Raw genomic sequence first — 18,431 nt, forward strand, 5'->3', positions numbered from 1 at the left:
AAAACAAAATATCAGTGAACCCACTCATCAGCATGGTAACACACTAGACTTAGTGATAACGACAAGGCTGGACATCCATAAGGTCTCAGTAATCGAATTACCAATATCTGACCATCACTGTGTGTTTTTTTTATGCTAACCTACTCTTAACAAAGGCCAAAAGAGAGACAGTAGTCAAAAAAAGAATACTAGATGACACAACAGAGGAAACATCATGAAATCATTTGAGCCATGCTCAGACTGCTCCTTAAATCTCATGGTTGAAAATTTAAACAACACCTTGTCATCTACCCTGGATATTGTTGCTCCATTAAAGGTACAAAAGAAATCCACTGACAGAATCTCCCCATGGTTAAACAACAGCAATGTTACTCAGACTAAAAGGACTTGTAGAGCAGCTGAACGAAGATGGAGGAAAACTAAGCTCACAGTTAACTATGATATCTACAAAGTATCCATGGCTGCCTATGGTAAAGCAATGCAGCTGGCAAGAAAGGATTACTTTTGTAAGATTATCACAGAGAATGTTGGAAATTCTAGAATACTATTCTCGACTATTAACCAGCTACTTAACACTGCCCCCACCCCTCCGCTGTCCTCTGCATCACAGTGTGAAGAACTCGCATTGTTCCTCAATAATAAAATAACTTCAATCAGAGCCAGCATCACGTATGATGCATACACACAGAACATCTGCAAACATTGTGATGTAACCATGGGAACATTCACCTGCATCACATTAACTGAGCTTCATAAAACTGTGATGGAATGTAACTCCTCCACCTCTTGTGTTGACCCGATACCTACAGCATTCTTTAAGCGGATATTCAACAGCATTTTAAGTCACGTCCCAAATATTATAAACATGTCTCTTCTAACGGGTATCTTCCCAGACGTCTTCAAAACAGCCGTTATAAAACCCTTGCTAAAGAAACCTAACCTAGACAGTAATACGCTGACCAACTACAGGCCAATATCTAACCTTCCATTCATCAGCAAAATACTAGAAAAAATAGTCTCGGTCCAAATAAACTCCTTTCTTAAAGAAAACAACATCCTGGAGGAATTTCAATCAGGCTTCAGAGCCTGCCACAGCACCGAAACTGCTCTGACTAAAATAATTAGTGACCTCAGACTAAACTCTGACACAAACAAGGTCTCAATTCTTATCCTGCTAGACCTGAGCGCAGCATTTGACACGATCGACCATGACATCCTAATTAATCGTCTAGAAAAACTGGTTGGTCTTTCTGACTGTGTATTAAACTGGTTCAGAACATATATCAAAGGGAGAAAGTATTTTGTCAGGCTTGGAGATCATGTGTCAGAGAAGCATGATGCCCACTTTGGAGTTCCACAAGGGAGCTGCCTCGGTCCATTACTGTTCTCCCTATACATGCTACCACTGGGGGACATCATTAGAGAACACAATGTGTGCTTCCATAGCTATGCGGATGACACACAACTATACATCTCTGCTGATCCAAATGATACTACAGCTATTAACTCCATCACCACCTGTCTGTCAACAGTAAATAAATAAATGGATGAGCAATAATTTCTTAAAATTAAATGAGAACAAAACTGAAATCCTACTAGTAGGTCCTGTAACAAAAAGAGAGATGATGCTGAATAACATGGGGAAACTTATTCCTTTGATTAAACCTGAAGTTACAAGTCTTGGTGTTATCATAGACTCAGACCTAAGCTTTAAATCCCACATAAACAAGGTGACAAAAACATAATTCTTCCACCTTAGAAATATAGCTAAAATCCGACAATTTATAAATCAAAAGGATGCTGAAAAACTAATCCATGTTTTTATCTCAAGCCGACTCCATTACTGTAATGCACTTTTTTACCGGCCTCCCAAAAAAAACCGCTGCAGCGAGGCTACTGACTAGAACCAAGAGGAGAGACCACATCAGTCCAGTGTTAGCCGCTCTACGCTGGCTTCCAGTAACTTTTAGAATTGACTTTAAGGTCCTCCTTCTTGTATACAAAGCCCTAAACGGAACCGCACCAAGTTACACTGCCAACTCTCTAATCAACTATGTGCCCCCAAGAACATTACGATCATCCACTACTGGTTTATTAAATGTTCCCAGAAACATCCAAAAGAAAATTGGGGATGCAGCCTTTAGCAATTATGCACCAAAGCTGTGGAACACTTTACCTGCAGACATTAGGGAGGCAAGCTCACTCAATATCTTCAAAAGTAAGATAAAAACATATCTCTTTACTTTAGCCTTTTAATGGTGATATTTTATATCTCTTTACTTTAGCCTTTTAATGGTGCCACTTTAAACTAATTTAAATGATTGCTATACCTGGTTTAACATTGAATGTGTAAAGGTAACTGAGATAAATTTCAGAGTGTGCATTTTTGAAATAGTCTGTTTTATCACGGGAAAAAGAGGAAGTTTCTCTGATAAATGTGTATTGGAAAAAAACTGGCTTTAATCGAAGGTAGTAAACCAGTTGAAGGGCCACAGGGGCCCATTGTTGACCTCATGCTTTCAAAATATGGCTCTGATAGTTTAAAACATTTACAAGAATGGTGTGATGAATGGGATTTCCCGGCAGTAGGGTCGTTAAGTACGGAACAGATAGGGAAACTAGGCATGATTTCCAATGTTATTTTATACTATTGTATCTGCTATTTTATTTCTGCTATTTTTATACTATTTTAATTCGACAATTTTTATAATGGTACTTCAGACTCATTTACATCAACACTGTGATTATTGTACTGTAAATGCTCTTATTCTGTCTAATCTTGTACTAATTGTTATGTTTTTGCTGTGAAGCACTTTGGGCTGCAATTCTTGTATGAAAGGTGCTATACAAATAAATCTTATTATTATTATTATTATCATTATCATTATTATTATCATTGATGATGGCTCTGTTCAATTAAGTGTCCCAGTAAGCCATGCCAGTGTGCCCTGAAACTGGTAAACCTAAATGGAATGGAGCTGTCATTCATGATACTAGTCCCACTTGTAGTTTTCCATCTTATCACAAGTCACAGTGTCTCCTCTGAAAAAGGCCTACATGTAAAGGCAAGGAGACATCAATAAATAGAAATCTGCAGAAAGAAGCACAAGAAAAGCTACTAAATGGACCCTCATTGATTTGTCAACTACTCTCAAGATTTAATTTTCAATTTCAAATAGACACAAAGTGCTCCAAATAATAAAAGTAAATTGTTTGGTTTATTCTGAGGTTGGCTATGTATGACGTTGGCTACATGTATTGAAATGAAGAGACTGGTTAATATGAAAAGCTTTGTTGTACAGTACTTGACCACGTGGTGGAGTAGTTGGGCAGACACATTAAGTATGCCACCAGAGTTTTTATTTTTCTTCTAAGGGTTTTTGAGATTATTAAAAATAAAAGATATCACCGTGTATGTGTATGTGTTGTTAGGCTACCTACATATAACCATGCATAATGCTTGTTGTAGGATAATATGGTAATATTTTTAAGGTAGTATTTCTGTATTAAAGAGAAAGAATAAGAAAAAAGGATATATTAGTAAAAAATAAACATATAACACTATTTACTACTGTAAAATTGCAAGAGTTGTGTTGAGAGTCTGTAGCTCCATCAATCTGTTGTAATGCTTTAATTTAGTTGTTTTCTTTTCTTTTGGTGCATTTCCACACTCAGTCCCGCCTTCATGGGATCCCTCCTGTGAGGTCGGGAAAAGTTAACTTTCCCCCCCTCTCCAGCTAGATGTGATGTGTTCTCGGGTCAACAACTCTTTAAACGACCTGCGTAGAAGCGGGTGATGTTGGTTATTGTCGGAGTTATAGGGTCCGGTCCCGCACAATCCGCTTAGAATAAAATACATTTGCAGCTTGTTGCGGGACAGAAAGCAGGAGTGAAGAGTTCAGACTGGTCATGGCAGAGAAGTCAACTCCAGGCTGGTTAGGTGTTTTTCTCTCTGCAACGACCATAGCCATTATTGTGGGGAGTCCGGTCAGCGGTGAGTTGTTTATTTTCTTGGAGGTTTGTGTTTTCCTGCATTAACTTCATGTCCCTTAAAGTGGCATCTCTCAGTTGAATGTGTGAGTGTGTGTGTGTACAGTTATCCTCTCTGCAGCTGGAATAGATTTAAATACTTTAAATAGTTTTATATCCACCGCTGGAAAGCTTAAATACGTTCTGTATAGACTCCTATAGACATCCTAAAAAACTGAAGGTAGAGAGTTTGTTTCATAGCGCTAAACGTCTATCTTACTGTTGCTTCTTTTTAATTATAGTAATAAAACTGAGGCTCTGGCTACCCGGTTGTGGACTGGAATGGTGACAGTAAAAATGTTAAAGAGCCATGCATTTGGAAACATTCAGTTTTTTTTATTTTGAAGCCTGATTTCACTATTCATGCCTTCTTTGAAACATATATTAATTCATACAGTTAAATCTCTTTTTTATCTTTTTGTCTTTCAATAAAAACTGATCAGCCGATTAATCAATTAGTGATGACAGAAAATTATTGCCAACTATTCTGATAATCTATTTATATAATAGTCATTTTAAGGCACAGAGCCTGTTGTCTGTTTTATACGATCTTATAATAGTGTTGAGTTTTGAGCAGTTGGTTGAACCAAAGAAGTAATCTGACTATTTTTTCACATTTTATAATGATTATGATGATTAATTGATCATTTGAAAGAAGGATGGCAGACTTTTTTGAATTATGTAAATAATAATTGTCATGATCTTTGAATGCTACTTTATGGTGGTTCTGTGAACATTTGAGATGTAAACCCATGAGCAGTTCTCTCACTTTGGGTGTCAAATCCTTCTATCATGTCAGACCTCCTCTCTCAGGTAAACCATTGTGCTCCCTCTGCAAACAGATCAGCACTCCAGGGGCCGGTTCAACCGTCCCACCAGGACCTCCGAGCTTCTTGTGATACCAGGTCGTGTTTCAAGGGTTTATCTGAGCCAGGATCAACTCAGACGGCTTCACTTCAAGCCCACCATACGCACCATCCAGCTGTCAGAGGGCCATGAGACTAAATTCAACTGTTCCATCAACATCCCGGACGCCAGGCTGGAGCCCACCATCTTCTGGGTGAAGAATGGCCAGGAACTGGCAGCAAACATGCAGGTGGTGATCAACGAGCTCCAGACCATCACAGACGGGGTCACCACTCTCGTCTCTACTGTCAGGTATGTTAACACATGGAGGTGAAAAACGATTGGAAAAATAATCGCTTACTATTTTGATAATTCTTTAATCGTTAAAGTAATTTTTCATGCAAAAATGTCAGAAAATGTCAGCCTCTCACATATGGAGATTTCATGCTTTTTTCTGTTTTATATTGTGTTAAACTCAATATCTTTGGATTTTAGTCTAACATAACAAGACATTTAAAGATATCACCCACATTTTTCACTATTTCCTGACATTTTATACACCAAAAGATGAATAAATTATTCTGGAAAAAATAACCGGCAGATTAATCGATAATGAAAATAATTGTTAGTTGCAGCCCTGCTGATAACGCAGATTAACAAGCGTCTTCATGTACTGCGTTACAGCATTATCCATGTGCAGCGAGCGGATGCTGGGGAGTATCGCTGCAGGCTGAGTATCAGCACCAGGATGGTAGAGTCTCAGCCGATCACCCTCGAGGTGGAAGGTGAGTTTCAACATGGTGTCAAAATTGGGAGCTTCTCGGGGCGTTAACATTTTCATAACGCATATTAATTATTTCTATAGGTCTACCAACATTTATCTATCAACCAGAGGACAGGAATGTAACAAGAAACAAAGCTTTCGCGCTGTCATGTGAGGCGGTCGGACCTCCAGACCCTGTTCAAATCCGCTGGCTCCGTGACGGGTTACCTGATAGTGACTTTCATAACTCACCGAGCAGCTACTCTGTGTCAGGTGAGACAACAACCACACAGTCTCTCTCTCTCTTTCTCACAAAGCTTCCCTTTTGTTGCTTGTTCCTGTTGAGGCGGTCTCGGAGGAGAAGTGTCATTTCTTGCTGTTCTCTTTAAACATCGTCCGATGAATGATCAGAATATGACACGGCATAAGTCAGAAGGACACCTTGAATTAGACAAAAAGAAGCTGAAGAAGTGCCAACCTGAGATTTATAGCGTTCCCTTATCAGTCTGAAATGTGTTGGAGAAGCTTTGTTTAATTTCAAAGTACTCCTTCAAAGTCTGTTTCATCTGCCTTGCAAGTGCTTTTTGATTAAGCTTTATTTGTGGGTTTGTTTTTTTCTAAATTATAAAAGTTTAAAGGCTTTTATTTTACTGGAAGAACTTCTGTCTTGTATAAAAAATTGTACAAGTAGTATGCTAGAAGGAACACACACAAGCTGCAGCTTAATAAACCAATGACTTAGTTTCACTTTGAATAACTTCCTATGATTGAATGTGAGAACACTCATCAACAGAGGTAAAGGGACACTGATAATGGTGACAAAGGGTGGAGCGGGTCTTACTCGGCTAGTCTCACTTTGTCCGTGGTTTCTATTCTGCTCGTCTCTGCTGCCTCAGCATCTGTACACTGCTTACTGCAATGAGATTTATCACCAGGTCAGCATCACTGGGGCCTCCTGCTGCACTGCTGAATGGTTAACAGCGGTCATTCACGCGTGGTCTGTGCTTTTTGTAACGTGTTTTACTAGCTGTATACTAAAGGCAATGTGACACATGGAAAATAACTGTGGAAATGCACAGCTATCGTTTGGCATTTTGGGAAATATACTTAAATGTTCTTGCAAAGAGCTATGAGAAGATTGATACCACTCTCATGTCTGTTTGCCACATAGGTAGCTAGAGCCAGCAGCTGGTTAGCTTAGCTTAGCATGAGACTTGAAACTAGGGGAAACGGCTAGCCTGACTCTGTCTGATGGTAACAGCATCGAGACCACTTGCCAGGTAACCAGGCCAGGAAGACTCCCAGAAGTTAATAGTCACGGCAAAGATGTAGTCCAGCGCGGTACCCCTTAACAGAATCATTTTTGCACTCCAGTTTCTGTACGGATTAAGCATCTAATTCTATGCTAAGCTAACCACGCTGTAGACTTATAGCTAAAAGAAGGATCTGGAGAGTGGTAACAATCTTCTTTGCTAACTTTCGACAAAAAAAAAGCAAATAAGTGTATTTACCAACATTTCAATTTCATGTTTAAAATAGGCTGCAATTATTTTTATTGTTTGTTAAAACAAAATGTCCCGAAGCCAAGTCGACATATTCAAATTGCTTGTTTTGTCTGATCAACAGTCCAAAACCCAAATATATTTGATTTAATAACCTAGAATAAGAATAAGAAAACATTATCAACATTTTTGCAAATTGATTGACTGACTAATCGATCAATCAAATAATCATTTCAGCTACACCAAAGTGAAGACCTACGTAAACCTGGTTATTTGTCATAATGAATATAAAAGTCAAGACCGTTTGTCAGTTCAACATGGAATTTTCTTGAAATTATATAGTTGTTTTTTCAACGTAGACTTTCTCTTTATGGCTTCAACTGCTCCTTTTGAAAGCAAACATTTGTTATTAGAAGCATAATCTTTCTGCTCTCTAACCCTTCATTTCTATGTCGCCGCAGGCTAAGCACTCCTGCTGTAGCCAGTGAGTGGTGATACAGCCCGAAGCTGAGGGGTTAAAGGTTTAGAGCTGTGCTTTGGTCCAGTGTGTGCAAGGGCCTGGGCAGTAAGGGGATGGGGGGCTGCACAGTGAGTCTGTTCGGGGGTTGACTCCGGGGACAAAGACCTCATTCACGGGACAGGCCCACTATACCCAGCAGGGAGGGGCTGGACACAGAGGCTGGCAGGCTGCAGGCTGCCGGCGAACAGCGCTCTGTGCAGGACCAAATATTGGCACAGTAAAACAGTGTAAACCCACTCTGCACCTCATGCATACTATGAATCTAGGGCCCCTTAGATCACATGACATTATCAAAGTGCTTTGGTTTTGTGCATTGGTGCATGATTGTTTATTTTATTTGAGTAATTCCTTAGCATGCACTTATCATTTATATTGCTTGAAATCGGGGCATTATATCTTCTTAAAGAGATAGAGACGTCAATGGGGATTTCATTTGGCTTAATGAAAGCCTACTTATCCACATTTCATTATTTAATCTCTCTCAGGACAGCAGGTGAACTCAGGTTTTGCACTTTAGCTACGAAAACGCAAAGAAAACTGACCAACTGAATGTGGTACACAGTAATAAAGAGAGAAAAGTCGTCGGCTTAGTTGTAACCTGACGGAGTAGTTTGGCTATATTTACATAGACAGCTCAGTAAACTGGAGAGCTTCCCTCCATAATTTGTGATGTTTCCATTTGAGTTGCCAACCCATCTATTTGTATTACAGAGCTGTTGCGTTTTGTTTTGATTTACTTGCCAAGTACAGTGAAAGCAGAAATGCAAGTGTTTGACCTTTTTTATTTGTTATTCATTTCCTTATCCAAAAGATGATACGACCTACAAAGAATGTGTCTTTAATGAGCCATGAGCTGATTGTGATTGACACTCTGGTGTAGATGCTGAGCAGAGAATCCATTTATGAAACCGCTCCGGCAGCATAATCCACTCCTCTGTTGTCATATATTAGCCCAGTATTTTGGAAACACTCATTGTTTTATCAATATACTGCCTAATACATGCACTCACAGGCTTCCATGTGTTTCCCCCTTCACGCTCATTGAAGCATATTTCCATACTTGTAATTAGAGAAGTTTTTGTGGACATATTTTTTTCCACCGAACTTGTCACCATTGGAATCCATAGTCCCTTTCATCATGTCAACATATACGTGCTTCCACCTGACAGTGGCTGCTGAACTGATAAGGAATATCACTTTAAAGTAAAACTGTCAATGGTGTTGTGAAATGTACCAAGTCTTTCCCTTTTCTCTTTGCTAAAATTATATAAGAATGTCCAGTTTAATTTGGGCCAACAGACAAACCTGCTCAGTGCCCACATTGTCCAAACCACTGTTTGCCATGCAGTTTGAAATGAGTCATGTGATAATGACACGTGCACAGCTTTGCTGCAAAGGAGCTGTTGTATTTGCATATTTCTCTCTGCTCTCTCTGCAGTGAAACAATGTTTATTTTAAATGTTTTTTTCATGTGACTTTAATGAATGATTCAATCCGACCTATTTTAAGTAAGGCTCTATGTTTGTGCAAACCAACGCTCTGTGGTAAGTGTTTGTGTGAAAAGCGAAACACTCTTTACCCAGGTGCTCGCAAGCAGACACAGGCAAACTAAACAGGATGTGATATTCTGCAGAATGTAAACAAAACATCCTAAGTTGATCTCAGTCACCTCTCACAGAATGTTCTGTGATAAGCTTTGTGGAAAGGTTTCCGAGATTGAGGCACTGGAAAACAGAGCACAAAAGGGACATTATTTAGCAGCTGTCCCAGGCCTATTCTAACTGGGCAGATCTATGGCTGTTGAAAGAATGGAGTTGTGCATCCAGGAAAAGGAGACCCAACTAAAGCATTTGAACTATATCACACTGAAGAGGCTCAATTTCAGCTTACTACATGAGGTGCTACTGTGTGAACGTTCAAGGTCAAGTCATCCCCAAATGTGTCTTTTTTTGTAGCAGTTTTAGTTGTGCGTCTCTATCAAGGCATCATGGCACTTTTGCCCCAGATTCTTTGACACAGAGGGAAACCAGCTAGTTTGCTGAAGAACTTCACCAGAGTGTTTCTAGCTGGTTTTAGGTTTTCTCCAGTTTTTAAGGACAATAACACTATTATCAAAATATTCAGCTCTATCTAGGATTGTTTGAATTCATACAGCATTGAACTGCTAAATTGTCATCTATAATGTGTCAATTACAGGTGTGGAAAAGTTCACTCAGTTCAGCTGCGAAGCTTACAACTCCAAGGGTGTCACCACCTCCAGAGAAGCAAATATCAACATCAAAGGTGAAACTGGGGTCTTTTGGGGGCTGTTAGACATTCCAGTGCTCTGCAACTGACCATACGTCTTCATGTTAGGGAGTTAATAAACATGTTCTATTGGGTGTTTGTAGTGCTTCCCGGCCCTGTGTCTAATGTCACGGTGACGGAGAGGCAGTCCAATAAGTTGATGTTGAGCTGGAGCCTCGGACATGATGGTTTCTCTCCACTAACTAAATGCCACATCAGGGTAAGCCCCGCCACGTTTGCACAAACACTGCTGTCGCTTAATGTCTTCAGATTGATCCTCACATGTTCTTTGTTCCATCTAAGGTTAAAGAGGTGAGTCGGAGGAAAGGCGAGGTGATGACCACCAGGTTCATCAACGCCACAGTGCCGCCTGTCCAGTGCGAAGTCCCCGGGCTGCAGGCTATGACGTGGTACAACCTGAGTGTTTCCTGTAGCAATGAGGTGGGAGCCTCTCCTGTTACCATGTGGATCCAGAGCAACACCACAGAGGGAGGTGTGTGAGTACTTAAGGAAACTTGGAACAATTTGCAGGTTGAATTTTGTTGCCAGTTGATGATACAACTGCAGATTTGTAGATACGTGGCTGCAACTCGGGGAAATGATCCAAAATCTAATTAAATCCATCCCAGCACATACACACCATTCTGTCAATGAATTCACAAGGCTGTGTTTGCCTTAAAAAACACTTTGGGCAGTTACTTTTAAGAAGAACATCTATTATGCTCCTGCCTCCTAATCATAACAGATTCCTGTTTAGATTTCAAGAACATAGCACTGTGTAATTAGCCTACTTTCCCATCCAAAATGTGCTTAATGTAAGCCTCCTTGCAATAGCAGCGTGTTATAACTGGATTTTACGGAAGTTGCACAGCAACCTGCTCTGCTTACGGCAAGTCCCCTTTAGAAAAACATGGCTTATCCACTAAAATCTCTGTTATAGGGTCACATAGGAAATAGGAGTGGTATTACTGAGAAAACACAAAGTTCTTACTGGGTGGAGCTCCTTCCGAAAGCCACCACAGGGGATATTTTAGTTGAAAGATGTGATATGCTGTGCCAGGAAGTCACCACATACCAAACTGTAATCAAAGATTTCAATGGAGGGGCAGTTTTACTTTCTCTTTTACCATTTTAGTTTTATAGGTTGCCATTTTTCTTGATAATTCTTTTTTGACAATGTCTTAATCCCTCAGTTTCCCATTTCTTGTCACACTCTCAGTGCCATCAGTTTATCCCCGAAATGTCACAGCACAGCTGAATGAGTCGTGGCTGGTGGTCAGGTGGAAACCTCCCCCAGATGATAAGATAAATGGCATCCTGCGCGGTTATGATGTTATTGTCAGACATGGCACACAAGTGAATAAGGTGAGCTGGAGCACAACACAGTTTTAAAGATTAAGCTTTTTGTGAAAAATGTTTTATTGAGTTGTTCCTCCTTCAAGTAGCAGCAGATATGTACACAAAGTACTAGTAGAAAACCAAAACATGTTATATATTTATTTAAACTGATTGTACATAGTTAAACTGCATCAGCATATGTTCGTATCGTATTATGTCCAGGACAGATATTAAAGTATAAGCGGCCTACACTTCTGTATGTACAGTGCATATTCTCCCCTATACATGCTGTATATTGTGCATATTGAGTAATATGAACAATAGTTATGCTGTTTGTTATCTATGAGGGTTTTTATTATGTAAAAGCTGATGTTTTCATAAACATTCCTAATAACAATGACTCTTGTATGACAAATATGAAAAGAATGAGTCTCGCATTTTGGGAATATGTGATCCTCCCTTTGTCTTGCCTACTGAACCAGAGGTCAGATTCCCTATTATCTCTTAACAACTGTTTTTCCATTTCCTTTTAAAATCAAGAGGACAGGGAAAGTCATTTACGAGAAGTGCCTTTTCTTTTTTTACACTTTCTAAGTTTGTTTTAAAAACAACTTCTTTTGTATGTCTCAATTGTCCGGTGCATTATTCCATGATGCTGTAGTTGTGCTTACTGCGTTGCTGCTCTCTGGTACAATAGTGTGTTTCCCGTCCTTCCTGTCTGTGTCGTAGTTAAAGGAAGCTGACGGCGTGAAATCCGTGTTTTTCTTTGTTCAGTATGAGGCTTTGAGTCATCACACAGTCAATGGAATATGAATTCAACGGGATGTGTACTATAGGTCCAAGTATCGTCATGCGTTGTCAGTTGGTGATGTCATTGCTCACAGGCTTTGTAAGAGCTTGATTATTCCTCAGTCCCACCTGCCCCTAAAATCACCTTACATGAAATAAACAGTTCAGATAAACCAATTATCTTTAAATTAGACAAATAAAACGTTTCTCACAATTTTGTGTTGAATTGTCGCGGTGCCATCATCTTCTTTTGAAGGTTGATTCCCATACTTTGTGGATTGTTGCTGTTGTACCAACATTCAACCACGTGTTGCTTCTGTTTGGTGCCACAGACATGAAAAAGCATTAATCATGGGTTCAGCATTCCCAGTCCGACCGTCAGCACATTGGTAAAGCAGAGGAACTCCACCGTGTGGTGTTGTGAAATACAGCGCTATGTCTGTCACATGTTTCCTCTCGTTGCAGCACATGAGACTATCCAGAAAGTTGGTCTCCTTCCCTTTTTTTGTAGAGAGTTTCAATATATGTTGATAAAAGTATACATAGTATTATACCCAGTTCCCCGGGATTTCTCAAAAAAGGTGAAAAACAGATTGCAGGCACTTTTTTATTTGCATTTCCTGTTTGCTATAGTGCACAAAGTGGAAATGAGAAGTGGTGAGAGAAAGGACATGACATGCAGCAAAGTTGTTGACCTGAATTTGAGACGTTGCACACATGTACAAGATGTTCTTTAGCATGCTGTGAGTGTCCACAAAAAATATTTTCTGTTTTCATGGAGAATTTGCTTCTCTTTTAGTTTCACGACTTACCTTAAGGTACCACTAAAACTCTGTTCAGCTTGTGACCAACAGTAGGCTTTTATAACACCCGGGTGAACTCCACAGAGATAATGATTAACCTTCAAATGTGTTATTTTGCTGTGTGTCATTTCAGATCCACAGTGACACTACAATGGTCTTTGTAGATGTGCAGGAATTCAACACAACCTACAGTGTGGAGGTGGCTGCATGCACACAGGCAGGGAGCGGCATGGTCAGCCCACGAGTCTGGCTGTTTGTGCCAGAGGACAGTGAGCTGCTCTAGAGATTTATCTCATTGTCTGGGAACTGTTGAATTTGCAATCTGGCCAAGATAGTTCAGCTGATGTATTGTACTACACTAAAATAACATTACTGCCCTATGAGTAGATACAAGGCCTATTAAGGCTTGTTACAGTGTTGTTAGCCGCATTAGCAAAGTGGCTTCAGGGATCAGTCAACTACTTTGGTCCAGATTGAAATCTATAAAAACTATAGGGTGGATTGACATGAAATGATACTTACATTATTGATCTCCTGGGAATTCATTGGAATAACAAACTGATGTCAGCATTTACGCTGTGCCTATACTACGCTAGACTCGGGGACATTAAACTATTATTTAAGTTTAGTTTAGTTCATTCAATAATACAACAGTTGTGGCAGAAAATACAAAAAGACTGAAGTTTGCTGACAGATTACACATTGTAATCCATAATCACATATCCTTATTGATTGACATTGTTACAACTTATCAATGGACATGTTGCTATAAAATAAATTCTGATCGTGCTTATCATTTCTTCTTCCTATGTCAGAATCGGGGGTGTCCCCGTCGTCCAGCCCTGACATCAGGTCTCCAGACTCTGTCCATGTTGTGCTGGCCGTGGTGTGTGGCGTCTGTCTTCTGCTGCTTATGCTCTGGGGGGCTATCTGTGCACACAACAGGACTTCTGACTCTTGCTTTGGGTATGATGTTAATCTCTTTCCTTCTGTGCAAACACGGGGTTCATTTAATTACCAACCTTGCTCCAAGTTTAATTGTCTTATTTTTTAAGTTGCCACGGATCACTGTGTTTGTGACAGATTTGTTTACATGGTTCATCTTTACTTTATTTCCTGCATAAAATCAAGATAATGAAAAAAGAAGAAGAAAAGAAGCCACAGACTTATACAACGGACCTTCCCTCAAAACTTACAGAGAAAAACAAAAAGAACTAAGCTAACATAATTTAGAAAAGTGCAACTACAAATAAGCAGCACACACAAAATGAGCAGAATAACTAATCAATCACAACATCCAATAAATATATGGTAAATAAAAAGAGAGAAAGATTTGATGTTGTAGTTTGGACCCCCGTGGGGTGTGTGGAGTAATCCCTCCTTAGTGGCACACTGTAGTAGGACTTGAAGAACTGAACACTTCCGGACTCTGTTAATAAACTTCCTTTGCTTCCTCTTAATCACCACTGTCTCTGCACCTGAGGCCTGTAATAACACTGCAGCTGGAGTTATGGACAACAACCAACTGTTAATTCTCTGCCATTCATTATTATGAATCTGTGACTCAGTCCGGCCCCTCAGGATATGCATCGGAATGTGTCACAGGCTGCTGCTCAGATAGGAAAACAGTGTGTGACCTCAAAGTCAGGAAAGCAACAACTCAGAGGGTTTCCTCACTATGACCACCTCCTCAGCCTGTGCGTGCATGCTTACTGAGCTGTGATGATGTCCGTGAGAGAATTACCTCACTGTTCCCTGTTTTTCCTTTTTCCCTGTCTCCCCCTGCAGGCGGGTGTGTGGAAGTGGAGAAAAGCTGCTGCCGTTTGTGCAGTACACCCCCCAGAGATCCTACAATCGATCAGCCATAGGAATCACACGTATGTTCTTGAATATATTACTGTGGAACATGTACGTGTATGAAGAGATTTATGTTGCCCTGCTAAAGGCACATTTTTAAATAACGTGTCCTGTCTGCAGTGGGAAGCCTTGGCGTTAGTGATGAACTCCAGACCAAACTTCAGGACATGATGGTCACGAGGAACTTGCTCTCTATAGGGAAGATTCTTGGAGAGGGTGAGTGAGCAGTTTCCTTTTGTGTAGGAAACATTCATATCCACATGATTATATCTTGATTTAATACAGATAACAACACATATTGTGCAGAGTATGAAGTATTTATGATTTCATTTAATCAGGTGAATTTGGCTCCGTGGTGGAGGGACATTTACAACAACCAGACGGGACATCTGAAAAAGTTGCTGTGAAGACGATGAAACGTGAGCTTTCTATTACTGAAATACATCCGTTCATCATTTGTAAACTACAGAACAAGTGGAAACAAAGGATGTTTGTTTCTCTCTTTTTTCAAACAGTGGACAGCTTCTCTCAAAGGGAGATTGAAGAGTTCCTGAATGAGGCGGCCTGCATGAAAGATTTCAACCATCTTAATGTCATCAGACTGCTCGGTATTACCTCTTTAGAGTATTGTAGAATCCTACTGCTCTAATCCCTGCTCCATTTTCATTTGCACATCCTTACGTTATTTCTGTGTATTGTCTTGTCTTCTTTAGGTGTGTGCTTGGAAGTAGGCGCAGGACATTTTCCCAAGCCCATGGTCATCCTGCCTTTCATGAAATATGGAGATCTTCATAGCTTCCTGTTGCGCTCACGCCTGGGAGAGAGTCCAGTGGTAAGATCTCCACCAAAAACAGAAATATATTACAGCTCATATAATATACTATTGTTACACTAAACTATATCGTTCTTATTGTGTTGTGTGTCTGTTTTTTACGCAGTTCTTGCCCACTCAGACACTCCTGAAGTTCATGGTTGACATTGCTTTGGGTATGGAGTATCTTAGTGGTCGTAACTTTCTGCATCGTGACCTGGCGGCTCGCAACTGCATGTAGGTTGAAAAAAATGTAATAGTCGCTTTTAGATTAAAGGCAAAACTTGTAAACTACATTAGGAGGCTTATGTGATTTTTCCCGTTCCCCGTTTATTATAAAGTCCATTCCTCGTTTGTCTCACAGGCTGCGTGATGACATGACGGTGTGTGTAGCAGACTTCGGGTTATCTAAGAAGATCTACAGTGGAGATTATTACAGGCAGGGCAGAATAGCCAAAATGCCTGTAAAATGGATTGCAGTGGAGAGTCTGGCAGACAGAGTTTTTACTGTAAAGAGTGATGTGGTAAGTACTCTCATCTGCTTCATCTGTTTTTTTCCGGTAACAACAGTCACCGCTATATTATCACTAAAAGAAGAACTGACACTCTCGGTTTTCCTCATTTCTGTCTTTTGCACTACAGATACATTTTAAAGCCATTTGTCTGAGTCAGGTGAATTTACACTCAGTCAACCTTGTGTGGGAAAGTTTTTGTTTTTCTTGTCTCATTTATCAGTTTGTAGTGTACTTATGTAATTTTCCCTGCTTTTGAAATGTTACAACTCTAAAAGCAGAACATTGTAGATCATAGTTTTTGTGTCAGATGAAAAACAAAAGCCCTATTTTGTGTTGTTGGCGAAAAGTCACAAATCATGAAACTGAAATTGGGGAAAAATATGTTTATTCCCTATATTGAAACATGAGAATGAAAAATGGAAATGAAAACTGGAAACGAAAAGAGAGGCTGTATACACACAACATTCACACAATTTTGTAGTGGGCTGCACAAGGCCTGGGAAATGATTCAATATAATAACTTATCATCTTTCGAAGAAATCGTAGCGTGATGAAATTATAAATCAGGATATCCTGTTACACAATCACGTTGTCTAAATCGATAATAGATAAAGAAACTCAAATTTGTCAGAAACTCTGATGTGAAATATTTTGAGGGAATCATTTTAAGATTGCAGTTTACATCACCACTCAGTTCAATGTGACAAATATAAATATTTATTTATATTTTCTCTATAGTTTGACTTGAAACTGTTCATTTTGCACTAAAGTTCTTAATAATAGGAGAAAATACTCATCTGAAGTTAACATTCTGTGTCACGCAGTGGGCATTTGGTGTCACCATGTGGGAGATTGCTACACGAGGCATGACGCCGTACCCTGGCATCCAGAACCATGAAATTTATGACTACCTTCTTGAAGGACAGAGACTGAAGCAGCCAGGAGACTGTTTGGATGAGCTGTGAGTGTGCGCTATTCTTCACACAAATGTTGACTTTGGGTTTGTTTGTGTTGGAGGTGACCGTATCGGAGTCAAGATGGACTAAAAAAGTAGAACTGAACATTAGCTGTCGAAACCTTGTGGTAATGGGGGGGATTTTGAAGAATAAAATATGGGAACTTAATATATCAACAATTTAAAATATATATAATGAAAGCTTTCACAGACACTTTAAGATAATCCTCTCAAAAAACGTTATATGTAGTCCTCCCCTATTTCCTCTGTGTTGCAGCAAACCTAACTGCAAACTACATGCTAGACTTGAGCACCTAGAAGTTGTTTTGCACTGATGTACAGTAGATACTTTGTTCACTTCTCCTTCTTTTGGCTTACATCCAGTCCAGCAAACAACATAAGTCTAAAAGCACATTTATAACTTGACTGCTTTGCTCACAACTGTTTTTCAAAGTTGAGTTTTCTTTACGGGAATGAATGTCTCCAGTTGTGTTAGTTACATCCCAAAAAAAATAATTTAATAAATTGAAATAATTTAAATGTAATACATTTCCGTCTAGGTATGAGATCATGTACAGCTGCTGGAGGACCGATCCGCTAGACCGACCTTTCTTTCCCCAAATGCGAGAAATGTTGGAAAAGCTCACAGAAAAGCTCCCGGAGTCTTTCAGCAAGGACGATATCATCTATATTAACACCAGCTTTCCAGAAGAGGACCCATATGGAGAAACGCTGGCACCTGCACAACATCCTCTGTTCAACTCGTCACCTTCCTGCAGCCATCAGGCGGCAGAAAATTCAGTAGTTACTGCAGACATTCACGGGAGCCTGGAGGATGAGGACAGTGAGGACTGTGATCGTTATGTGGTGGTGATATCCTCTGATCGCTCCTTGAGACCTCCTGCAGTGCACACTGCTCTTTTGTCAAGTGATGCTCCAAGTCCAGCCAATGTGAGGGCTATGGATCACAGCTCAAGTGACTCTTCGTTCCTGCTGTAAAGATTGGTACCCAGCAGATCAAAACTCTCAACATGGTGCATCAGTGCTTAACAGTCTGCCTCATTGCACAGGAAGCACCTGGACATTTCCTGACTTTCTTTAGTATTGTTATATGTCAGTGTTAGGAATGTTGTCTATGTGTGTCTACATCAAACATGTTCATGAACATGTTCCATAAGCTTAAGGTGCACTGAACTGTGAAGTTGTTAACTGCATTACATTTTGTGTTGCAATGTAAATATAGAAATGTACAGAACATTTTTGAAAGTGATCTTATACACTGTAAAAAAACAAATACATGATATCTTTAAGAATTTATTAAAATGAGATACATTTTGCCAAGATTCCCTCACATTGGTGACCGTGTTTATTATGTAAATCAAAAACAGTAATTATAAAAGTTTATGTAAAGTAAAAA

General features: G+C 39.7%; 1 protein-coding gene and 1 long non-coding RNA gene across 2 annotated transcripts; one reads left to right on the forward strand and one right to left on the reverse strand.

Moving 5' to 3' along the window:
• The first annotated feature begins 3,909 nt into the window (after positions 1 to 3,909).
• mertka (c-mer proto-oncogene tyrosine kinase a) lies at positions 3,910 to 18,365 on the forward strand. Its single transcript, XM_029450351.1, has 19 exons — positions 3,910 to 3,994; positions 4,872 to 5,187; positions 5,560 to 5,660; positions 5,741 to 5,911; positions 9,857 to 9,943; positions 10,051 to 10,166; positions 10,250 to 10,439; positions 11,166 to 11,311; positions 13,010 to 13,145; positions 13,692 to 13,842; positions 14,665 to 14,753; positions 14,854 to 14,949; positions 15,072 to 15,152; positions 15,249 to 15,341; positions 15,447 to 15,565; positions 15,672 to 15,781; positions 15,909 to 16,068; positions 16,884 to 17,020; positions 17,575 to 18,365. Exons 1-19 carry the CDS (start codon positions 3,910 to 3,912, stop codon positions 18,011 to 18,013), a joined length of 2,823 nt encoding a protein of 940 aa, XP_029306211.1. The 3' UTR covers positions 18,014 to 18,365.
• Positions 11,348 to 12,690, reverse strand: LOC115020389 (uncharacterized). Its single transcript, XR_003833565.1, has 2 exons — positions 12,286 to 12,690; positions 11,348 to 12,208 (listed from the first exon to the last, which is right to left on the reverse strand). It is a non-coding gene; the product is annotated as an uncharacterized LOC115020389 (long non-coding RNA).
• Positions 18,366 to 18,431: the final 66 nt, after the last annotated feature.

Source organism: Cottoperca gobio, chromosome 15 (assembly GCF_900634415.1).
Source record: "Cottoperca gobio chromosome 15, fCotGob3.1, whole genome shotgun sequence".
NCBI classification, from domain to species: domain Eukaryota; kingdom Metazoa; phylum Chordata; class Actinopteri; order Perciformes; family Bovichtidae; genus Cottoperca; species Cottoperca gobio.